We start from the raw sequence: 26,284 nt of genomic DNA, 5'->3' as shown, positions 1-26,284 counted from the left end.
TGACGAGGGCGGGAGTTTTATGCAGCTATTTGTGTCCATTCTGGGCCGAGCGCGCAAGCAAAGGGGAGAAAATAACTAAAACAGCACACCAGTCAAAGTCTCATAAAATGAAATGAGGAGAAAACACACACACACACACACACACACACACACACACACATACACACACACACACACACACACTCAGAACAAGAATTCACAAGAAATAGGCACACACAAATACCTGCACATACACACACACACACACACACACACACACACAAAATAGTGACTTGTGTGTGTGAATGTGTCAGAAGATTTATTGCAGGAAACTTTTTTCCTTTTTTTGAACAAAGTGTTCCATGTCTTTTATTTTTTTATCCCCTTAAAACAACTTTGTACTTAAATTCTCAAAATAAGGTACACGCATGTGCATGTACAATTATTGTAAAATTATTGTTAAACTGTATTTTTTTTCCCTTAAGAATTAATGCAATGATCCGTGCACCCATTACTAACATGGAGTATCATAGCAACCACCTAGCAACACCCTAGCAACGACCTGGGATGCCATAGCAAACACCTAGCAATACTCTAACAACCACCTTGCAACACTCTAATAACCACCTGGAACACCATAGCCACCACCTAACAACACCCTAGCAATCATCTAGCAACACAGTGCTGGACCTTCAGTATAGCTTACCAGTAGGTTCCTCTGTGAGGGTAACCAGAAAACAGTATTATTAGGAACTGTCAAGTTGATTTTAACCCCCTGGCAACCACCGAGCAAGACCCTAACAACCTCCTAGCAACATTCTAACAACCACCTGGGATATCATAGCAACCACCTAGCAACACCCTAGCAACCACCTGGGATGCCATAGCAAACACCTAGCAATATTCTAGCAACCACCTAGCAACACCCTAGCAACCATCTAGCAACACTCGAGCAACCACCTGGGATACCATAACAACCACCTAGCAATACCCTAGCAACCACCTAGCAGCACCCTAGCAACCACCTAGCAACCACATGGGAACATGGGAAGGCAATTACTCTGCATTTTTTTCAGACATTCAGGAGTTTTAATAATTGTTACTATTATAATTATGATCATTATAATTATGAAGCAGCCATTATGAAATTTAAAAAGTATTAAAAAGAAAACATTAGCTTTGAGAAACTCATGTTGACATGGCTCAGGTACCTCACAAACTGAAAAACTACTAACCTTGCATAATGTCGATCAGGAAGATCCCTACTGCCCACTAAATCAACCTTTGTCCACTGAACCAGTGAAAAACAGTGGTTGTGGCTAAGTTTCTAGTGAAGTGCATCTAGTTTCAAGTAGGTTTCAACTAAAGCTGCATCATAGTTTCACCATGTAAAGTCAGCCTTAGAGGTAATTACTGGATATTCTGTTAACCACGAGGGAAGGGAAAAGCAACAAAACACTTGGGTCGGTCCTGATGTAAGGCTGCAGCCTTAATGTTTTAGGTGACAGTACTCGTTACAGCAGCTCACAGGGGTAAATGTTTTATTATTGAAAAGAAATTCAGGTAAATCAGTAGGCTTTTGTATCAGATGAGTGACAGAGGCTGCCTCTTCAGATGAGTCAACTCTAACACTAAAGGTAACTGGTGCGATGTTGTCTGCATTTGAGACTTCATTGTTTTCTACATGAGATCTTTCGTCTTAATTGGATAGCATGCTATTGTATTAAAGGTAGATCTAATATCAGTTAGAGTAGCTAGCCTAGTTAGCATACAAACTTCCTTCTGAGTTACGTCCTCAACAATGTGTCCTTGGATTACTCAAAATTTGAGGAAACTTAGTGTTACATGGTCTGTACTAAAGGTCTGCACTTCCACGAATTCCGGCAGGACCCGGAATCTCGCAGCATAGGGCTAGTTTTCAGTGTTGCATGCAGGAGCAGGCAAGGAACCAGCCATTCTAAAGAGTTGTGAAGCATATGCAAATTCTCGTAGCTTACAGAGATGGCAGAACCTTCAGTCCAATGGCCAGAGCTGCCCAGCAAAACACCAAAAATAACTGTTCTGTGGTTTAATTGCTGCTTTGTCCATCCGTCCATCCATGTTTACTGGAAATGAATGATGCTTGGTAAACTTACTTAGAGTGAGCCTGATGACCATGACTGCTGTGTTACTTCAGCAGAGAATAATATATGCGTGAATAAACCAAAAAAAATTCAGTAATTGGATGCCAGTTCACTTTGATGAAACTGTGCAGAGGGGAGTAAGACAAAAAGTTTCGGTTGCAGGCGGGAACGGGACAAACGATTCCGATTTTCCGATAACCTCTACAGAAGTGTTAGACTGTATATAAGGAAAGTCAGTTAGCCTGGTTATAATGTAAATTATCTACTTTAAATAATGTGTTGCCAGGCTTTCTACCAGTATCATAGATCTCTGGTTTTCTGGACAATGATTGAGCCTATTCTGCAGTGCCAATGGTGAACAACCACTGAAAATTCTCTTTAGTCTAGGCTTAGGTTTGCTCTGGGTCTGGGAAACTGGCCCTAATAAAATCATAAAAACAACTGCATCTTTCTCTGTTTTCTGTAACATACACAGCATGTTGTTTAGTTGCTTTCATTGGGTCAGTTAAGTCCACTGTTAAATCATGAGGGGCATGCAGTTCTCCTTAACCAAGACAAAGAGGGAGACAACACAGCCTGAGTCAAGTTGATCCAGACATTTGGCTGCCCGAGCACACACTGTTTCTCCGATACAATTAACATGACACATCTGAGCATGAAAAATATCCACATCTTGTCAAAGATGAGAATGGAATTGTGCTATAAAATCTGCTAAGTGCCCTGTGAAACAGCTCCAGCCTTGATTAACGCAACAAAACGGAGTGCAGCTCTGGCAGTTCCAGCGCACATTACACACTGTTCCCGGCTCTTGGCAGCGCCCGAGCAAACTCGAACCATCTTCTCAAGTGGCGCGTTTAATTGAACGAGTGTAGGCTTTGGAAGACAAAAGTCTGGGGAGACCTGACACTGTCAGCAACAAGAACAGGCAAAGCAACACAAAGCCTGAGTGCCAACTCTCCCTCTCTCTCTCCCCCTCTTTCTGTCACTCGCTCATCCCACAGTGGATACTAGCTGTGGGAGGTGCCCTGATATAAGAAGCCAGTGCCATGTTGTGGACACTGTGATAAGCACAAAAAGTGACATTAAACATGAATTTGAGCAACTTTATAACCAATAAAAAGCCTAAAATACAATGAAAAGATGGAACTTTTTACAGTAGTGCCAGGTTATTACTATGGCTTCTTCACTCTTTTGTTGCGCCCTACTGGACAAAATGCATATAACATTACATTACGCAAGGTATTGTGGTTTAACATGAATGACTCCTCTTAAACCAACCAAAAATGTGTTAATTATAAGTCATTTTTAGTTAAATGGCATATAATGAGTTAAACTGAGGGGTGCTTTTTGCCATTGTGATGGTTCCTAAAATTGAGTTGAGAGCACAGGATAAAAAACAGTGAAGTAGATAATCCACCACCCAAATAACACCTGCTCTCTGGCGGTCCTGTGGGGGTCCTGACCACTGAGCAACAGGTAAAAGGGGGCTAACAAAGTATCAGAGAAACAGATGGACCACAGTCTGTAATTGCACCTATAGTGAGTGGAGCTGATAAGATGGACTGATCTGTGTATGTTGAAGCTTGTCAAAGTCTTATTACTCTTAGAAAAAAATGAATACGAATAAAACACATATAATAGAGGCACTTTTTGGTGGTGGTTGTAATATATTATCATCTATATATCATATATCATATCATATATATTACCACAAAACTGTAATTACTCAAATCATTCCAACTGACAGACAAACTTTAGTGTCCAAGGCCATTTTATCCAAGACCACTCCACCTGATGTCCAGTTGTATGAAAGCTGAGACATCGCAGTCTTTTTCCCGAGATCTGAAGCCTTGTTGGTAGACATCTGAAACCTGACGCTGTGCTCTGAGGGTGTCCTCCACTGTATGTGCACCGTAACATAATCAGTTTTTTGTACATGCATGATACTGACCTGCCACAATGGCACACAGTGCCCCCCCTGACCCCACCATGTTCAACCAGTGAACGTCAACAACAACTATATAATCAATATTAGGTACAATTTCTGTGGTATTGATGTAGGATATCACATCTCTCCAAACTTTTACAAGTTCAGTTACATTCACTTAAGAGAATATTATAGTTTCGTTTTAATGTAAAAAATCAATTATAAAGTAATGTTTTTTTTTTATTATTTCATACAACAGCTTATTATTCAGTAACTACAAGGACTTCAATTCAAACTTATGGAGCTTTTCTTAGCTTATAGAAGTGTGCAATACAAGCTTGGGCCTGATGGAGGGCTTGGTAAGAGGTTAAAATAATGGTGGTAGTTAGCTATTGTGATAAATGATGTGTGTGAGTACAGTGGTGCAATTTGTCTGCTGCTGTTTGTGTTTATGTTTCGATGTTCCTGAAGAGTTTTCCATTGTATCCAAAGAGAGCAGCAGACAGAGGTTTTCCACCCCTGACCCGTGACTCAGAGGCTGGCTATTTGGGTGTCGCTAAATCACAGCTATGAGGCTGCCTGGACCGGCAGCGTGAGTGATGCTGTATAGGAGCTATGAGGCTGTTTGGACCAGAGACCTGATTGATGCTACATCACAGTATATGGCTGCCTGGGCTGGGTATTTGGGTGATACTGCACTACAGATCTGGGGCTGCCTGGGCCAGTGGTGTTTGGCTGCAAGAGCAGGGCTACACCACAGCTACGAGGCTTTTCAGACCAGCTGATTAAGTGACGCTACACTGCAGCTATGTCGTTGACTGGGCCCGGTGTTTGGGTAACGCTGCATTGCAGCTATGAGGTTGGCTGGTCTGGTGGTATTTGGCTGCAGAATAACACTACCCCTTCACTGCTAAGGGCATTTTTGGCCTTAGAGGGTTCCTGGGTGATGTACTGTAGTTGAGAGAGTGAAAGTGAGACTTTCCAACATTGCTAAGGACCCTTTCGGGGTTACCTAAATGATGCTATTCCATGGTCAATCGAATCCTCCCCCAGCCATCAGAACTGTAGAGTTTCTGTGTGTGTTCTATGTTGTCTTATCAATGGTAGGCTATGTATTTTGTAAGTGTCTGATTGAAAAGCATCCTCAAGTATGGGGAAAGGTGCTAATAAGTTGGTCAAAAATGGCACAATAAAGGTAAAAAGTTGTACTGATCTAAAAATGAATAATAAAAAAAAAGATCTAAAATAATGCTGGGATAAGTTAAAGAAAGATAAACATGTTGCAGTCAGTTAATTAATTTCTGAGCCTTTCGCTTGGACAACTAGAAAGTTAGCATGTAATTTTGCTTTATTTTGAGTGGTTCTTTTTAGATGCACCAACCACTCTCAGTAAACTGTCAAATACATATGAGGGTTAGGGTTAGGATTTGGGATGAGGTTAAGGTTAGGAATAGGGCCAGGGTTGGGATTAGGATTAGGTTTTGGGATGAGGTTAGGGTTAGGATTAGGGCCAGGGTTGGGATTAGGATTAGGTTTTGGGATGAGGTTAAGGTTAGGATTAGGGCCAGGGTGAGGGTTAGGGTTTGGTTTTGGGTAAGGTTGGGTGAGGTGAGGTTTTGCACAGTGGAAATAACATATTAACAAAACGTCTAGTCGATGGAAGTAATGTATCAACAGAACATCTACAGGATATTCACTTCAGTGTATTCAGAAGCTTCACTACTGCTACTTCGCTGATATGTTGTCTATTTGTTACTGATAATCTGTTTAGAGTTTATTAATTATTTAATATATTATATAATATATCATATAAAGGAAAACTTCAAATAAGGAGTAATCACAATTTTTGAGTTTGTACAATTTATTACTATGATATTACTACATCATTACCCATTTATTACCAATCATTTATTACCAATCTGACAGTAACCCAGGTAACTCTTGACAGGCACAGGCCTAGATTAAATATGCATGGAATATAATCATTGCTACGTTATAATTTTATGTTGTTATCCTCCAGATAGTGGAAAATATTGTGATATGATCTTCAGTTCATTTTGCCCACCCCTACTGGGGACACACACATGCGCCTCAGACATGAATGTGAGGTCCTGAAAGGAAAGCAGCAGAGACAGTTCAGCATGCACTTTACCAGACTGTCACTTTCTGGAACTACACTAGCCTGGCCAAGTATCAGGACCCCAGTCTGTCTCTCTCTCTCTCTCTCTCTCTCTCTCTCTCTCTGAGAGTGCAGCGTGTCACAAACCTCTTCTGATTTTCACACTGGCCCTCATACCAGAGCAGAGGTTCACATGAGGCTTTCCTTCACGTCACCTGCCAAGAACAACAAGCGCTCTCGGGCCCGACAACATGAAAGCTCCCCAGCGTTGGAGGGGAAAAAGAAATGAGAGTGAGTGCGCTCGACAGATGAAGAGAAGAAAAAGGAAGAACATGGTCGTTAAAGAAAACAACAAAAAAAACAAAAACAGAAAAAAAAGGTGGGGGCAGGAAGGGAATGAAAACAGATTTTTCAAATAGTGTCAGGAGAAACTGTGCAGATATGGTGCCGCCAGGGACAATAACTGGCATATGAAATAGGCCCCAGGCTTCGGAGCATGAAGAGCACCTTTGTCGTGCAAGAACTTAATAGGGAAAGCCTGAGACCAGCGTGAAGGCTGAACATCACAGGGACCTTGGCATCGGAGCCAGAAGATCTCACTCTAGAGCCTCCAATGGTTCATCATGGCTGGCCTACTAACAGGGGTGACCAGGAAAGAGGTCTCCGTCAGGTCTAGCCAATATCAGAAGCCAGAATTATGACTGTAAACATAACTTACAGTATATATCAGTGGCCAGTATATTACATTATTCATCAGTAAATGGGAAAATATAATTATTTTTTATGATATTATAATAAAAAAACAGCTTTTAAGTTAACACCACCTCCGTAATAGGGAACACACTTTAATGCATAGTGACTGTACATTTGCTGAATTTAATATATGGGGAAAAAGACATAAAATACGGCCTGTGAAAAAGCAAAGTGTTGTAATTAGTACAATGGTGCCATCCAATACCTGACCATCCAGGATCCGAGTTTGCCATTCCAATATCTATGCATAACAATTAGCGTGAATTATCAATCCACTGAGATATATATTTTAATCTAAAAAGCTCTCTGTGTTTTGATGAAACTCTTTCAAAAGCATATCTTTTCATTCAATTGGCTTTCCTGATTTATTCATTGGCAAGTCAGTTCTTGTACGTAGTTTTTACCCACTGGCATTTATATTGGAGAGACGCAAAAACAAGTTGTCACACTTGTTCACTGTGTAAAGGTTAGATGATTTTTCTGGACAGTTGATCACTCAACACTTGCTAAAGCCTCCTACTGTGAAGGTTATACTTCTGCAAACACCAGTGATCCCTTGCAATCTGAGAGACAATCACATAGCAGTATAGTAGCCCAGGAGCCACCTAGAAGATTTAATCACTTCAACTTCCTTTGCTTGTCAGAAAGCCTTGCACTACAAGATGGACATGATTTCCATGGGGCCTCCCCCTGATAGAGGGCTTACCTTAACATTCTGCCCTGTTGTTCTGCATTTCAAACCTACAGTACCTTCAAAAAAGCAGTAAAGGGAGGAGCATGGGTGCATATGAGGAAAAATGACCTGCTTTTGTCAGTGAAAACTATGAAAACCTGAGAACTGATAAAGGAACTGAAAAGGAAAAATGGCATGAAACATGAAAGTGAACAAGCAGACATGGTAGGTTTTTTTTTTTTTGCTTAAAAGTATGACTGTGCCTATGTCTCCTACTTTGTAAGCTGGATGAACTAATATTTTTAGCTAAATTGTACCACTGATATGCCTCTTCAGATCACTTTTCACAATCGGAAGTGCACTTCCAGGTTGGGAAGGAAATTGAAAGAAATTGATGGTGCAGATTATCCAGTAGAGTGAGAGGGGAAATGCGTCAATATATAGTCTTCCAACCAAGCTCCCGTTTGATGGTAAGCCTTTCAATACTTTCAGGCATATTTGATTTTTATGGCTCAAAATGTTCACACGTCCTGAAGTGTGACATGGTCACTGATGTAACTCAATGAGTGATATAAGTGATACCCAATGAGAGAGCTAGCAAAGGGATGGAGGAGCTGGAGTGCCTTGATATCCAGAATCTCAAGGCATTTTAAAATTTCACTTGCTAATTTATGGTAAAATGCGCCTCCTGTTCAACCTGAAAGGCAACCACTATATTCATCCACAGTTTTCAGCATTGGTACTATTGCAAAGTTTAGTCCAGTAAGTACTTTTTACAACTAAAAAGGCATTTCTGTGGAAGGTATGAATCAACAGACTGTACCTTCAAGTGACTGTCGTCTGCAAGCATGGGTGATTTTTGGGGGTTCCAAGGTGTGTGTGTGGGGTGGGGGGGTTGTATTTACACTCTAAACAACTACTGATGCCCAGAGCATCTGCAGAGGAGGTTTGTGTTGCATCCAATTCAGTTCCTACTCAAATTCACGTTCCCCTTAACAAATCAAGCCCTCGGACACACAAATTCCCCGAACAGGAATCTATGCAAGACAACACTGGAACTATGGAAAAAAGGCACACAGTCAAAAGGCTGACATAATCAATAACAAACAACCATGAAACATTAACATTTCCTTAACTTCTGCACCTTTTGTAGTTCCAGTCTGACTTATTTCTGGAATGCTACAAGGAATTATATTTTGGTGTACTAGGTCAAAACTGTTCAAGGAAAATTATGTGGAAGGTCTAGTCGGACTGAACAACATCGGCTCTAGAACATACAATGAATTGGACCTGGTCCTTGTTTGTTGTTGCTTTGGATTTTCCAAACAGGAGACAAGTGCAGCTGTCTCTCTTTAATGCTATGCCTTCAGAAGAAATCACCTTCGATCAATGATTAGTATTTTTTAAAGCATCAGATCTAGTCTTAGTGGTCTTGGAAAAGACAGTACCTGTTGGGTGCTGTCTTGCACTTCATTAAGGTAGAACATCGTTTATACTTTGATGAACATAGGCAACATTTCCTAAATGTAGGTTTTATACTAACCCTACTACGTGGTTGACTTGACCCCCGAGATAAGTCCCAAATGTCGTCCATGTCTGTAAGTCTTCCTGCCTCTCATCTCATTTTAAGAACATTTTAAGATTACATTACTTTATTATCCTATTTGACTATTTCTAGCAGTGGCCAACAGCTCTGACTGCATGAAAAGCTTTAAGCATGACACCTTCATCTACTGATCAATGTCCACACCATACAGATTCATCTGTATTCTATTAGCGGTGGTGTGCTATCGCACACTCAACAGCTCCGAGCTGGTGGACTTGATGATGTGTCATATGATGTCATTCAAGCTAAGCCATTTCACAGGCTCTAAATGACAAGGAAATGGGCTCACCAATGCACTTAATGCATAAATATATGTTGATGACATAGCATGAAATGAGGTAACGTGTCATTGGAACTGGAACTGCACATACAGGCCATCGTTCAAACGCTGGCAGTGCTTTAAGTGCAATGGTACAATCTGTTTGCACCTATGACTCATGGGTAAGTGGAGCACTTACGATGCATAGGAGTTAAGGGGGTGGGGCAGGGAGAGAGCAAGACGAGAGAGTGAGAGATGAAAAGATGCCTGACATTGTTTGAAAGTCAATGAGTACAGTGGAAATGAAAATGGATATGCTATATATGTTAGGTAGCTGAGGAATTAATGGTCCTGTTTGCTCTTATGTACTCATATACATCTTCTCAGGTGCTTATAAACCATCTGGGTACTGTTGTCTTTTCCCTTAGTTCCACCCTGACCCTGAAAACTGTAACGAAATGCTCTCTGGAAGAGTACAAATAAAGACACTTGAGCTAGATTGATAATCTGATAGTACTTGATAAACTGAAATACTTATGAGGCCATCACTTTTGGAGATTTGATACTGTTCTGGAAAAAATAACAGTGATGTACATCAGCACTTATGAGTAAGACAACAACAGAAATGATAGCCACTCGAGTAACTTCATCCAGTGAGGCTTCTCGGCTGAAAACAATAGTGTAACTGTTTTTAGTGACATTCCGGTCAAGGTTCAGGGCTTTTTTGGACAGAAAACAATAACTGCCGGCTGGATTCTGAACAATTGAAGCTCCGACAGAGAATCACCTCAATGACAGAAGAGTCCAGATTTCAAAGAATGTTAACAGGTCATTGTTCAATTGTTCAGCATATGCCCCAAACTTGCAGAGGAATGGATTTTTCCGAGTTGCGAATAGATTCAAGGCATTTCACATTGACTTTTCAGTTGCCCATGATGCACCGTTCTGCACGTACCGACAATGATAAATCACAGGGAAAGGTTACATCAGTTGCCCAATACTTCAAGTACAAGACAGCGAAGGGGATCAACTCGGCCTTACAGCTGAAATGTGACAGAAGAGAGGAACTCCAGTGTTTCCACAGTCTATCCTACCGGGTCTTTGGTAAACAAGGATTACTGTGGTCGGCTATGACGTCTGGCTAACGTAGCTCAGAGACATGGGTCAGGGCCCACCGACAGGGTGGAGGACATCATCTCGCTTCTCCCGCCAAGCACCTTCCATTCGTTCCCATACACTCCACCCCAAACCCTCTTCTCATCCTTGCTACACTGGATCCATTTGCCCATAGCCAAAGGGAGCTCCATGAGAAATCCACTTGACAGTTCCTAGAAAGGAAGGAGGAGAGCTTGATGCTGCAACCAGGCAGCTCGAGACAGCCCAGACACTGCGGCAATCCACATCTGCCGCCCTGGAAATGTGGTTTGTATTAGGGAGATTATGCAAGACTGGGCCCTACAGGCCGCCTCTTCAGAGAATAAGGTGAAGATACATAAAAGCTTTTTGTCAGGGCTGGTGTATCAAAGTATAGCCAAGGATAGGGGTCAACAAGGTTTTTGTAGCCCCATAGGTCAAAATCCCTCACTGCTACAAACACACCAAACAGCCATGATACATACTGTCACAACCTGAATAAATGACCTGTTAGAAATGAATAGTAATGTGTTTTAACTGTACTTTCACAGACTTAGATAAACATTGGAATCACCTCATTTTATGCAACACTGCAGGATTATCGAGTGACCTGTTCGATGTTGGCCAGTCTCTGACCTGCCCAGCAGGGATGAGGTCTCCAAATGTGCAAATCTTTCAGGCTGACCCTAAGCAAAGCACCAAGGGCACTGTGTGTCTACTTCAATATCCTTCGTCCCAGATCTGAGATCAAAGCTACCCAGTTTCACCATCAAGTGTGGATTAACCCCCTTCTCTTCAAAGTCATAGAGGCAAGAGATGAAGGATGTTTGGCTACCCCACTGTACATCTGTTTTGGCGCTGACTTTTTGACCAGGTTGTTCTCCGGACAGCTGACGGACACCACATTCACAGGCATGACTATACAGCTCGGTTGTTGTCTAGGACATGTCTCCTAGTGCGCCAAAGAGAGTGGATTACACTGGCTTTATCAATTCCAATTTGCACTTGTAACATAGACCTACCAATACATGTGTTTTGAAAAGTATACCTAAGAAATAAATCTCATAGAGAAAAGTTGCAATGAGTGGAAATGAAAGAGTGTCTTCATCTCAAGGTCTAAAATTGCAAGAATTGGCATAAGCATGGTGGCAGAGGAAGTCAGCTGAGGACAAGGTTCTTTGAAATGAGGGGCCACGGGCAGATGGGTTTGCCAGTTGTCTTGGCCTCTGCCTGGCTGGGAGGTCCTGTCAGCTCAAGCAATGGTGGCCTTTGAAGGCAAGACAGCAGTGAGGGGCAGGTCAGAGAGAGGATTAGTGGGGAGGACAGAGGTTTCTGAGGGCTGGGGTCAAACACCCCATGGGTCAATCTCCCTCTCATTGATTTGCTCCCCTGTCCTTAAGAATCAAATCTGGGTTGTTACCAGAGCTGAAATGTTCTTTACTTAGGAGGTCAGTGCATCAAAGGCTCTTCTTTTGGATAAACAGCAAGTAGTTCAATCAAATAAAGGGGTCAAATGGTGTCATAGATACATGTGTGTATGGGAATTGTGGAACAAGATGTTTTATTTTATTAAGAAATACATTTGTTGCGGGAATCAGAGATGATATATTGATCACACTTACTGTAGGACGCACAGCGTGAACAGAGAAAAATTGATTGTCAGTGGTTTAGACGATGTGGTTTTTCATCCTTGTGGTCTTGCACAGTCCTCTGTGATTTCCTGATTCAGTTCAGAACAAAAGTGCATGTTATCCAACTGGCTGGTCTCATTAAAAACTGATATCCACTCACCATCTGAATGTAGTGAAAAGCTATGTATTAGGAATAACAGCCACACATAAAAAATAATTCTCTCATGTTACACACCACAATATAGTTTCAAGAAAGTTGATGAATGCTGTAGGTCATGATCCTCACTTTAAGACACTCCTTTATTTTAACATAATAACCCAGACCAGTGGGTGGTAAGCTAAACCTTTAATTTCACAAACTCCTTTAGTCCTCAAGTGGCCAGTACTGGAGCCTTGACCAGAGTGGAAATCCCATCCATTTCTACTATGGATCAAGTTTGAACCAGGTCTTGTTTCCACTGGATCCAGTCCTCAAGGCCTTTTCTGCGTGAATGAGATCAAAACAAGAACTACAAGGTCCAGTTGAGACCCAGACCCTGGCCTTAAGTGGAGAAGACTTTCAGCCTAAGAAGACAGCCCAAACCCATGGTATCTGGCTGAAACTAGAACATCCTTAAAATGGCAGGCCTTGCAAACTGCCCTTTTGATGCCAGGCTCTGCAGCTAACATAGCCAGCAACTGCATTTTTCCTTCTGCTGCCTTTGGCTCTACTGCAACCTTGACCATGAACAAGATGAAGGAGCTCGAGGATGGGATATCAGTGCCCACCATCCAGACTTTTGCTGTCTAATTTTGATTGAATTATGTTGTTTTCATTAAGTTGTCAATTCACCAAGAAATATTCCAAAGTCAATAAAATTCCACATTGAATTCCGTTTTTTGGCAATAAAATCAAGCCTGAATACAGAGGCTTTCGTAACAGCCAATTACCACAAACATCTTGAAGCAGTCAACACCGCAGACCCTCACTCCAAAGTTTACATCTAACACTCCTGAGAAAAAAATGAATTCAGAAACAAAAGAGAGCTCTAGGCAAAGGTTGCAAGAGCTAGGAAAGCACTTCAAGGCATTACCGTTTAAAACATGTTGCAAATCTCAATATACTGATATATAATAATTGAATTTCTTAATGTTCCTGTAAAGGTTTTTATCGTTTCCCAGTTTACAGAGCAATGCTGAGAACTTGGATGTCATTTTGATTTGTTGGCCTACGTGTTGCTTCCTGTAAGCTAGTGCTTTTGAGAGCATGATTAGACTGGCTTATAACACAGTGATGCCAAACCTTTATTCGAATACAATTAACTCCTTAACCCTTAAGTTGCCACCAGCAGGTGAAAGTTTTATTACATGCTTCTATAACCTAAGAATAGTAGAACCAATTTGCATTGAAATCCCTGAATAACAAGCCTTAATATGTAGTAATAATGGAATTTTAAGGGGTTAAAGTGGCAGATTTATTACATCTTAAGGCTCGTTATTCAGTAACTACATGGACTACAGTGCAAACTGAGTTTTCTTGGCCATTTTTGGGGGTTAATCTGATCATTGAGTGACCACTATAAAACCAATAGGTAAGTTATCTAATAATGAGAGTGATGAAGCATGCATCCGCATATGGTCCACTGAAGTTAGGGGTTAATGAATGCAAAGACAAAAACATCATTCATACCATGCAGAATTTAACAAAAGACATCTTACCTGTCCACATATCTGCGTGTTGCATCGCTGAGGTCAATGCCCTTTGGACTGTAAGTGAATGGAGGTTGACGTAATAGCCGGTAACGCAGTGGCTTGCAGCTCTGGCACAACGGGCAATCTGGCTTTGATGCAAGCAAGGTGGCATCGATCTCCAAGTGCTGCTCCATGGTGAAGAACTGCACTCCGTACACCTTCTCCTTCACGTCCAGCTTGAGGGTCAGTGGTGTGTCACAGAAAACATTGCTAGGACCCAGGGAGAGGTTTTGGCCACTTACAGTCAGTAACATGATGTTGTGGATGGCAGGCAGTGCAGTTTCCTCGGGGGAACAGAAGGTGACCCAGGCGGTGAGGGATTCAGGTACAACCGGGTAGGTGAACTCTAGCTGAAGCATGCAACCCTGCAGTGGGCAAGGTGGGGGTACAAGGCCCATATCCACGCTGTTATGGGGGCTCCAGGTACGAACACTCGGCTCACACACCTGCTCCACATCAGGTGGACCTGGGAGATGCATAAAACACTAATTTGGTCAAAAAAATCGCTTTTAAACCTTACCTTTAAGTTGACCAACCCAAACCTGTTCAGTGTCTGAAGTTTGCTGTAGAGCTGCAAGGGTATTTAAGATTACTTAACATGATCAACCACACATTTTGTGATGAGGCATATAATATGCATATCGCTTTTGTCAGAAGAAAAAAATGCCAGTTGGCCTTTACATTGTGTTTAATTTTCATGAGGAATGGACCCAAAGAAATGGCCCAAAATTGCTTGGGGAAAAACTCTGGCTCCATTGACTTACATTAAAAGTAAAGTAGGCTTTTTCCTTCTCCTGTAAAGTTACCATTTTGGAGATACAAGATTTTCTTCTGACAACAGTGACAGGCAACTATAGGCTAATAAATACAATCAAGATATCATCAGTGTAAATCTTCCCTTGGCTGTCCAGTGAAAGCAGCAATAGTCTTTATTCAGGTTGAAACAGAATCCAGAGACATTTTATTTTCTACTTACTAGTCACATTAGTCTTGTAAAGCCAGTGTAAAACTAAAGCAAACGTAGACACCAAACATGTCTTGACTGATTTTATTAGTAAAGGATGTGTGATATCATGGGTAATGTTTAAAACCAGAATAAGACTCAATCTATAACCTGTTGTGGTTGAAACTAAAGAGGGAAATATCTTCATTCCAAATCCCCTGAGTAAATGGAAGTCATAAGGCTATGAATGTGTTCATATCAGTTGCTAAAAGCATAGCTGTGAGGGCATATGTGTATTCTGCTGATCCGGAAAAATGATGTAATTCCTTTGATCCTGCGTGAGTGGAGCTAGTCCCGAAGCTTGCCAACAGTCCAGCAAATATTTTCTCTTATTCAGCAAGGGATATGGAGTAGATTTCACCTAATCATATTTCAGGCAAAGAATAATAACTCTCGATTCCAACTGCAGGATCCAAGCCATTGTTATTCAAAACATTCTGCTTATCAAACACATTCTATTCCTGGTGAAATATGTGGAGCGCAAACCTTTTAATCTCCAGAACAGCTTCACTCAAAGGATCCAATCCCTCTAACATGGAGTTATTTCATTAAAAGGTCATGTACAAGATGTTGAAGGATTTCATTATTCCATTTTAGTCCATGAAACATAATGTCTAAGAAGTACCATTGAAAGCCCTCCCTGCAGCCAGGTTTGCATCCATTTACCTGTTTAGCATATGGGAATGTTATGGCCAGCAACTACACTAACAGGAACAGTATGTGGGGTCAGGGAAGACAGGTTGAAACGTTGTAGTCTTGTGAGAATCGCCAATCGCCAATGATCGCCTGCCGCAGTTTGGCAGCGGACCAACCCTCAATGGCTAAATACCTTGTTTCATGCAAGAAGTCGCGTAATGCAATAATGTGGACTTCACTTCGTCCATCTGATTTTTTAGTTGTCCATCTGACTTCAATTGTTTGAGATTACTCACCACGTGGACTGCTTGCACAACGTATAGAGTGGCACATATTTCTCTGTCCCAACCAAATGTTGGTTATTTCTGGTTAGTGCTTCTCAACCGCCTCATCTACCAGCTTCATCTATCGGCTATCACCTCAAATCACTTTATTGTAAAGTTTCTGTCCAATTTGTACGCAATATTTGTTCGATTTGCTGACCATTTAAACCATTTTAGGCATAACACTGGTTCAATACCAGGATATGATACCTTATAAATGATTAAATGGGGGCAGTCGTGGGCTGGAGGTTAGGGAACTGGGCCTGTGACCGGAAGGTTGCCGGTTCAATCCCCAGCGCCGACAGTCCATGACTGAGGTGTCCTTGAGCAAGACACCTAACCCCCAATTGCTCCCCGGGCGCCGTGGATAGGGCTGCCCACCGCTCCGGGCAAGTGTGCTCACTGCCCCCTAGTGTGTGTGTGGTGTTTCACTTGCATGGATGGGTTAAATGCGGAGATGGAATTTCCCCGGTTGTGGGATCAAAACATCCATCCATCCATCCATCCATTTTCCAAGCCGCTTCTCCGTCAGGGTCGCGGGGGGTGCTGGAGCCTATCCCAGCAGTCTTCGGGCGGAAGGCAGGATACACCCTGGACAGGTCGCCAGTCCATCGCAGGGCAGACACACAGACAGTCACTCACACCTAGGGACAATTTAGCACTTCCAATTGGCCTGACTGCATGTCTTTGGACTGTGGGAGGAAACCGGAGAACCCGGAGGAAACCCACGCAGACACAGGGAGAACATGCAAACTCCACACAGAGAGGACCCCGGTCACCCGGCCGGGGAATCGAACCCAGGCCCTCCTTGCTGTGAGGCGACAGCGCTACCCACCACGCCACCGTGCCGCCGGGATCAAAACAGTATCACTTAAACTTAAATGCGGTTTAGATACTATGCGCAAAAACAAACGCTCAGACATTTTAGCTGAAACCATGTTCTAGTTCCTCAAGCCAATGACTTATTATTTCAGAGTAATACTCTTAGCCTGAGCAATAATTTTAAAGAGGTTAAAAAATAAATAAATAAATAAAATAAATGTAATAAATACATTTTTAGAGCTTAGAAAGTCAAACGATCACTGATGAAATGTAGTTTGAACCAGAAACAGAGAAGCTCTTTTTAAAAAAAAAGAGCTTTCATATAAAAAGCATGTGAGCCAAAAAAATGTTTATGTTGCGCTGGTCAAGTATTAATTAGGAAGCATGTGCCTGCGTTTATTTGCATGGAAGTTCTTAGTAAATGAGCTGCTTCAGTGGCCACGCCTACCACAGCAAAGTGCCAATAGACTGTCAGTAATTAATGCCTTTTTCAGTAAATCTGGCCCTAAACCTAAAGAAGCTGGAAGAATATGTAAAAAGGACAGAAACAAAATAAAAAAATGATGGAAACAGGTGAGGACATAACCAGACGTGAGGCCAGCAATTGACAGGTGCTAACTGGAAGTAAACAGACATGTTGTTCGGAAAGCAGCTCTACGTCATGCTACGTTGTGCAAGCAGTCCACTGGGCTTCCATCAGCAGAAAGCCAGCGAGCAGAGCTGCCCAGGGATGGGGCCGCCGCAAGGCTCCCGCTACTCCCAGCCAGGCAGCTACACCTCATACGCAGCACTCCAGCCATATTTGGAGGCGAGTGCAGCTCATTTGACTGGGAGTGACGTACGCCGGTATTCATCACACACAGGGAGAAGGCAGAGCAGGGTAGACGCTGTGTTCTTCTGCTTTTCCTTTGTGCTATTCCAAGCTGGCAATGGCAAAACCCATTTGCTAACCTCATTTCTGGGTAGTGCACAAAATTCCAGTGTTTAATCAACTGAGCACTGAATTGGCTTTCCAGGCCACATCATCAACACTTTTATTATTCTAAGCATGTGTGTGGCCAGTGTAGAGCAAACTTTGAGAAGAAAAAAAAAAACAAGAAAAACAAGGATCACGGACACTACGAAAGTGTTTTCAGCCAGCTCATATTGTGCCATAGTAGTCAGGCTCGATTGTGCAAAAGATCTTTCACTAAGCATTATTTAACTACGCCCGAAAAATGTGTGTGTATGTATGTGTGTGTGTGTGTGTGTGTGTTGTGTGTGTGTGTGTGTGTGTGTGTGTGTGTGTGTGTGTGTGTGTGTGTGTGTGTGTGTGTGTTGGGGGGGGGGGGTATTTCCTTATTTAAGCAATTGCAATTACAAACTGTGCATAATATGTAATGGCCATAATCACCAAGGTAGTCATTTCATAAGATGAATGACTGTCATTTATTATGCGAATTGCTCCAAGGTGGACTAATAGCTCAGCTCCTTCAGGCGTTTTGAGTCGGGGTTCAGTTGCTTCGGCAGCGGTAGGCATATTTTCAAGGTGACCTGAGAATTCTTCCATGAATCAGTGCCTCACATTTTCACTTGATTAGCTAATCCCATAGCGGCATTAGCTTGTCTAGGAAACTGCTCATTCTAGGAAAAAAGGGGGGGTTGGGGTGGAGTTGGATCGCGTCCAGCTTAATTGCAGTGAGTTTAAGGTTGAGTGTTCATCTGTTCTCACTGACCTCCCAGTATCATGTGGGAATGGGGCCGGGAGAGTGATTGTGAGAAGCGGCGGCTGACTGGGATATAGATGGCTAAATAATGAGGGAGCGAAAAGCATGCTAAGGCACGTAGTCTGGTTTTATTGAAAGTTGGTGGCCTCTCATTTCCTAGAAGTGGTAGACCAGCCTGGTGCTGATGCAACAGTTGGTCTATCGAGGCCCTGTCTCCCTCTGACCCTGCTGCCCAAAGCAGTCAAATTAAATTATGCGTTCGACTAATTTAAAAGTCAACATTGTTCTGAGGGTACGTGCTGAATGTTTGGAAATTGGATTTCAAGACAGTAAAAGAGCAAGAAAATAAACCTGCGATAGAAATTGTTTTGGGATTGGAATCAGTACTTGTTGGTGACGTAACCCGTGCACTCTCAGGCTCAAATCTGCCCTGAGTTGCTGAGACAATTGCTAGCAAAAGAAACTAACTTTTTAGAAACAGCAATGCAGAATCAATCACTGCCAATTACGTCACCTTAAAAATAAGTGTCGCAATGTTGACCCTATTGTTGAGAGATCACGAGTTTGTACCCGCAGATTCCACAGCCATCCAAGACAGGATAATTGTCCTCTCTCTTTGGGTGACTTGGATGATCCTCCTTATTTTCCCCCACATTCAATGCAAGCCAACACAAGTACACTATATTTCCAAAAGTATTCACTCACCCATCCAAATCATTGAATTCAGGTGTTCCTATAAAACCAAGCACCTAGACCTGCAGACCACTTCTACAAACATTTATGAAAGCTCAGTAATGCACTGGTGTGGTGTAAAGCACCACCACTGGATTCTACAGCAGTGGAGACATGTTCTCTGGAGTGACCAATCACACTTCTCCATCTGGCAATCTGATGGACGAGTCTGGGTTTTGCGGTTGCCAGGAGAACGGTACTTGTCTGACTGCATTGTGCCAAATGCAAAATTTGGTGGAGGGGGTATAATGGCGTGGGGCTGTTTTTCAGGAGTTGGGCTCAGCCCCTTAATGTTTCAGTACCAAGAGATTTTGGACAATTTCGTGCTCCAAACTTTGTGGGAACAGTTTGGGGACGACTCCTTCTCCAACATGACTGCACACCAGTGCACAAAGCAGGTCCATAAAGACATGGATGAGCGAGTTTGGTGTGGAAGAACTTGACTGGCCTGCACCTGAACCCGATAGAACACCTTTACAGCGGAGACTGTGAGCCAGGCCTTCTCGTCCAACCTCAGTGTCTGACCTCACAAATGCACTCCTGGAAGATGGGTAAAAAATTCCCAGAAACACACTCCTAACCCTTGTGGAAAGCCTTCCTAGAAGAGTTGAAGCTGTTATAGCTGCAAGGAGTGGGCTGGCATCATAATAAAGCCTATGGATTAAGAATGGGATCTCATTCAAGTTCATATGCATGTGAAGCCAGATGCCCGAATACTTTTGGAAATATAGTGTATCTGTTAGTTTAAGGCTGGGCGTACACTACACAACTTCTGAAATTGTAACAGATGTCTAAAACAGAGAGCATCACAAACATAACGTCAGTTTGTCACAGAATTCCTTGTCTTCTTTATGAGGGTGCTTGCACTTGACGACAGGGCAGAGAGAGAGTATTACACATAACAAGTTTGGGCTACGAATAAGAACTCAAACTCTCAAATTTCCTCAGATCACATGACACAAACAAAGCTAAACTTACTGGGTTTGTTTGTGCTTTTATGTGCAGCGAGTAGTGTACAGTAGTAGGGCAAACTGGGCATTAAAATGGGGATGGGAAGTGCTGATATCACAGTGAGAGCTGGAGAAATATTTCACTACAAACTAGCAGCTCACTTGACACTGTAAAGAGAGTGCCTTGATCTTCGGATCCTACGTGATAAACATTACAAACATAATAACAGCTTTTTTGCCGCTCCGCTGTTCAGTCATACACGTTCACCTGTTTCGCCGATGAGTCTCCCTGATTGGTTGCTGTTGGAATTACTCATTGAGTAAATCTCTGACTTTCTCACACTACAGGAATGGTGAACATTTTGAGCCATAAATATCAAACATGTCTGAGAATATTGGAGGGTCTCCGATCACTTTAGAGCTCGATCGTAGGGCTAAAGATTCACTAGTTTCTCTGCTCACACTAACAGATCATCCACACCATCAGTCGCTTCTGATTGAGCTCCTGACCTGGAAAATCGCTTCAGATTGTGAAAATTTGTCACAAGGGGCAAATTGGGATCAATATTGTGTAGTGTAGGTCCAGCTTAAGTGAGTTTTCACCATACAAGCTTGGAAGCATTGTGTGATGGAGTCAAACCTATTTTTGAGCTGGCCATAAGATACAAAAAGGTTTGATGATCCTTTCAAAAATTCCCAATTGAAAGGTTCTGAACTGAAAGGGTCACTTCAGAAAAACACCTTTTACACACCATTTCATTGAACAGTGCACATTTCATCTGAACTAGGTGACTTAGTGAGGAAGTTGGGTGAGAATGTGGGAATGGTGCCCAGCCGTGGGGCTTCAATCTGCTGGACCCACTCCACTCTGCAGTCCCTCAGACAAACCACATGCAAACACCCATAAAGGTACTACTGTCTGCCTTCTTGCCACCGTTCAAAGCCAGCCTGGATGATTAAAACAATGTCCAGATGCAGACTCCATTACCCAGGCTCAAATGGTGAAACCTCCTTTCCATATCCTTTTCCTGGAAATCTCCTGGAGCCCAATCTATCTCTTCAGCAAACCTCTACGGCCTTCTGGTTTGAATCAGCAGTAGTCCAGGGTTTCATCTCTCGTGGATGTCACAAAACTGCACTGCACTTCACTGTGGTATTAAGTATCTTGGTCCATTTCCACATGGTTTCCCCCATCAACGTTTTTTTTTTTTTTCAGCTCAGCCACACTCTCACTCTCAAGCCCTCTCTTTCTTATTTTTTCCCCCTTTCATCGGCCGTAACTCTCCCAGCTGTGAAGATTTATGAGGGGGGTGCTCCTGCTCCTGGCCATGCAGGTTTTGGGACAGGATGGTGGTGTGAGGACACGAGCCTCAAACACTCTAAGAACCCCTCAGCCAACGAGTGAAGGGGCACCAGGTGCAAGGAGCAGGAGAGGGAGCGTACTTGGATTATTGCTGGAGAGTGGGTTGTCGCAAAGTCATTGCTGGCCAAGAAACACAAGGCACCAGGGGTACAAATATTTGACCTCTCATCAAATTATTTATTTTATTTAGAGAGGAAATGATTCAATGTGACAATTTGCATCATTTCACCTCAATTCAAATTGATTCTTGAAAAAGAACACCAAATATACATATATATATATATATATATAATCCTATAGACCAAGGTCTTAAACTAAAATGCTAATAGTATAAGATTTGATAAAAAATGTGAACAAAAAAAATTATATAAATAATAATAACATTAAAAAAACTCTTACAACAGTCTCAAAATGAGAAATATCAGATAAACTAATGAGGTTTGATATGATTTCACTTGCCAAGATATCATTTTTTGTGTTCACAATTTTACACAGGAATAGAATGTGATGCAAATATGCCAAGTTTTCCAAAATCTTCGCCTTCAGATCGATGACGATGCATCAATGCATTTTTACATCCTTACAAGGCACAAACAAACTACAGGGCCAAAACAGCTGTGAGAGGGTCATGGGGGCTCAGAGAGAAGGACAAACACACACTTGAGAAGGGCGCTAGGAGGGGGAGCCACTCTTCACTCGCGGGAAACCATTCCAAGAGGGAAAACAGGGGATGGTTTATGCGCAGCTTACAGCGGCAAGCCTGGACATGCCTCTGCAACACACTGTTACAAGTGAGGAGAGAGACGAGCATGAGACAACCAGAGAGTCTGTATCACTGCAGAAGCTGATATCTTGCCAAGTTAAGGGGAATTCCGTTGATTTTTAAAATTTAATTTGCTTAATTAAATCATTAAGAAGTAAACAACTCATATAGAGATTCTTTACAGTGGTTCACTGTAGAGAAACTTACTGACTCTCTACTACACAGTGGTGGTCATAGGAACCAGGGGTAGCAATGTCTACAACACAAACATAGATGTTTTATTTACCATCCAGAATGACTGTACAAGTGAGTTTTAATCCTAAAGCTAATCTTATACTAGTTATTAGATACACTGAATGCTAGAAGACATCTGGTTCCTATCACCACCACTGTGAAAACTTAGGAGTGGATAAGTTTATCTAGAATGGAGCATTTCACCACAAACCACCCTGAATGACTTTGAAATATGCTAGCAGTGGCATGTGGCCATCCCCCGGGCCCTGATGACGGCTGCGAGAGCAGGCAGGATGGTGGGGCCCGAAGCCCAAGCAAGGAAGAAGCCCCATGAGGATAGTGGGGAGCAGAGAACCGCAAGTGAGTAAGGGGCAACATGCAAGTCCCAGTGGCCTTGTTGCAATACCAGAGGTGGCAACCAGTAGGCGGGGCTTGGGACTCGTGCACTGTCACCCAACTTACTCTCAGTTGTCTTCTCCCCACCAGCCTCGTGGAGCTTCATCTTTGCCTTCCTGACAGATCTCCTGGTCGTCATTAGGGGATGGGGGATGGGCACATGCCACAACAGCATTTTGAAAACTTAATTTAAATAAATGTGATGTTTGTAATGATTACCATTGTGGCATTGTTTTATAAGATAATTCAACTTGTTTTAGTATTTGTAAAGTGAACTTATCAACATTTTGACTTCCTTCAGAAAATCTCTCTTAAAAGGAGAAAATCTACCAGTGCTGATATTACTCATTACTCACTTGATATTACTACTCAAAGCAAAACATTTAGAATTAGGCTGATCTCACAATGAAAATATTATTATATCTACTGCCTATGTTTAAGATGTTTTCACATGCCAAGACATTTTTGCAGTGTACGTGCATGTTCAGGAGTGGTTTGCTTGGAAGGAAGGGTTGGCAGTGAGCATTAATAGGAATCCAAAAGAGTCATGAATGACAATCTTTCTCCATCTATAAAACACTTGAAGAAATTATACAGTTGTGTGAAAACTGCCTGCTAACAACAAGTCCTGACCCATGTCCGACACAGAGTTGATTATTATCAAGGGTCGCTCTTTGAAGTGTGGACCCCATAAAAAGATATTTGGGGCTCTCTTCCTCACAGAGATAGAAATCAAAAATCCACTGCAATCCTCATGGGACCAATTTGTCCCATGGAATTTGGATGTAATAGCAAGAAAATGTGTTACTTTTGTAAGAAGTCTCAGTCTATTACTGCTAGCAGGTAAAAAAGAATAGCTCAGATGCAGGTACGCTATAAGCTGATGTGAAAGAATCAGGTGGAAAACTACACAAATTAGACCATTCCATCTATTTGTTTGATGTGGGTGTATGAATTAAGTCATTTCATTCAAGTCTGAGCTGAGTCTTAAGTTGTTGGTACTGCCTAGTTCACACTATATGATTTTAGCCTGGTTTTTCAGTCGCAGACTGTTTTTTGTAGATCGCCGACAGAAACCTGTGGTCGGAGGCAAATCGGCGATCACTTGGCGCTCGCTCAGTCGTGTAGTGTGAACGGCTGAAAGACGCTCGACGAGCCGTCGACGAGTGGTCGCCGACTAATCGCAGACGCCTGGCAAATATCTAGCATGTTTAATATCTAGCCCAGTCGGCGACTGTGAGTCAACAGCAGCGTCTAGCTACAGCCAATGGGAAAGCGTCGAGAGAGAACCGCGTCACCGTCAAAAAATAATAATGAAAATATGGAGTACGTATACATATACACATACTTTCTCACAGTACAAACAGACAGGTACGTTTTCATTGATAAAATATTTATCTTCAACGCTCTCTGCAGAACAGACAGTCCCTGCTGGCCCCGTGCCTTTATCCATCGTCTCATCCATATTCGTTCCTTTTTCTTCTTTCTTTTCTCACTACAAATCAGCGCAGTGACAACTCGGATTGCTTGTTTTGTGCTGTCCATTTTGGAGATGACCTATCTTCTATGTGGTATTGCTAGTTCTCACGAGAGTTTAGTTTTCGTGTGTTCTCGTGTTTTTGGACAGCCAGATGAGTCGGCAATTCCCGAGGGTGAAAGTCGTTTAATTCGTGAGCCTGTGTCGCCGATCAGTCATGTAGTGTGAAAGCCACAACAACTGAAAGAGTTGCGATTACAGCACAACCAGTCATGTAGTGTGAACGGCACAAAAACTTGACGACTGAAAAAGTCGTGTAGTGTGAACCAGGCATAAGTTGAATCTCGAGTCTTGAGTCTCGAGTCTCTAAACTGCGAGTCTGAGTTGAGTCTCAAGTCTCTGGGGTGCAAGACGAGTCTTGAGTCTCTGGAATGCAAGTCAGGGGGGAGACTTGAGTCTCTGTGGTGTGAGTTCAGCCTTTGGAGCATGAGTCTGAGTTGAGTCTTGAGTCTCTGGGATGTGAGGTCAAGGCAAGTCCTGAGTCTCTGGAGACTGAGTTGAGTCTTGAGTCTCTTAGGTGTGAGTCTGAGTCAAGTTTCTGACATGGGAATATGAGTTGAGTCTCAAGTCTCTGGGGCGAAAGTCTAAACTGAGTCTTGAGTCTCTGTAGTGCGAGCCTGAATCAAGTCTTGAGTTTTTGGAGTGCAAGCCTGAGTTGAGTCTTGAGTCTCTGAAATGTGATTCCGAGTCAGGTCGCTGATGCGTGAATATAAGTTGAGTCTCAGGCCTCTTTGATGCAAGTCTGAGCTGAGTCTTTTGTCTCTGGGAGTCTGAGTTGAATCTTGAGTCTCTGTTGTACAAATCTAAGTATAGTCTAGAGTAATTGGGATTGGACATGGGGTCTCATGTCTTTGGTGTATAGGATGAATCAGAGTCTCAAGTCTCTGGGGTGTAGGGCCAAGTTGAGTCTCGAGTCTTTGGGGTGTGAGGCCAAGTTGAGTCTCAAGTCTCTGGGATGTGAGTCTGAGTTGATTCTCAAGTCCTTGCGGTACAAAAGGTACAACGTTGTCTTGTGTAAGGCATTAGTCGAGTCTCAATTCTTTTGGGTATGAGTCTGAGTTGAGCCTTGAGTCTCAGAGTCTTTATGAGAATTTCTGTTTGCTTTCATTATTTGCTGCAGGCATTGCGACATGCAAACTTTGAGTCACTGGGGTGTGAGTCTGAGTCAAGTTTTGAGGTGTGAGTCTGAGTTGAGTCTCTGAAGTGTGAGTCTCAGTTTAGTCTCAAGTCTTTCGGGTACATAGGTGCAAAGTTTTCTGGTGTAAGTCCAGCAATATTTGAGTCTCAATTATTTTTGTTACAAGTCTGAGTTGAGTCTTGAGTCTCTGAGACATGAACTTAAGAGAACTTCTGTTTGCTCTTGTTATTTGCTGCAGGCATTGCACGGTGCAAAAATAAACCCCTCCTAAAAACCTGGCAGGTTCGACCTGATTTCAAATAATGAGCCTTTCATTGTTCAAAACTCTTCAGTCTGAATGGCAGAACAGAAGCACTACACAGAGTAAATGCAATGTTTGTAAATGCAACAGGAAAGTGGCAAAAACTAGATAAGCTGATCAACTAAATTAAGTATTGCTAGAATCTCTTATTGGTTGGGGGCGATCAGGGTGACTTTGTGATAGGCCAAATCAAGCACACTAACAGGCCACAGTTTCTAGGTGCACTGTTTTACAGCTTGGGATCATGAATCCAAGTCAAAAACATTTAGGGAACATTCATTTTTTAGAGTCTACTTCCTATATTTGCATGTATGTTTTGGTGCGTCAGTAGTCACTGCAAAAGAAATTACATCTGAGCAAGTCTGCTTGACTCTTAGTATATAATACTTTCATCCAAACTCTCTGCGGAGGCAGCACCACACTTTGCACGTCTTGTCTTCCAGGG

The 26,284-nt window shown here is 42.5% G+C and overlaps 1 protein-coding gene across 2 annotated transcripts in view; it reads right to left on the bottom strand.

Moving 5' to 3' along the window:
• pappaa (pregnancy-associated plasma protein A, pappalysin 1a) overlaps nucleotides 1-26,284 on the bottom strand; it is a 154,457-nt gene that overhangs the window by 93,667 nt on the left and 34,506 nt on the right. For both annotated transcript variants that reach the window (XM_017723163.2, XM_037533561.1), the window contains exon 8: nucleotides 13,903-14,401. In XM_017723163.2, the coding sequence (XP_017578652.2) occupies nucleotides 13,903-14,401 (499 nt within the window). The remainder of the gene's footprint in view (nucleotides 1-13,902; nucleotides 14,402-26,284) is intronic.

Source organism: Pygocentrus nattereri, chromosome 23 (assembly GCF_015220715.1).
Source record: "Pygocentrus nattereri isolate fPygNat1 chromosome 23, fPygNat1.pri, whole genome shotgun sequence".
Classification (NCBI taxonomy): Eukaryota; Metazoa; Chordata; class Actinopteri; order Characiformes; family Serrasalmidae; genus Pygocentrus; species Pygocentrus nattereri.
This window is presented reverse-complemented; position numbering and strand designations above follow the sequence as displayed.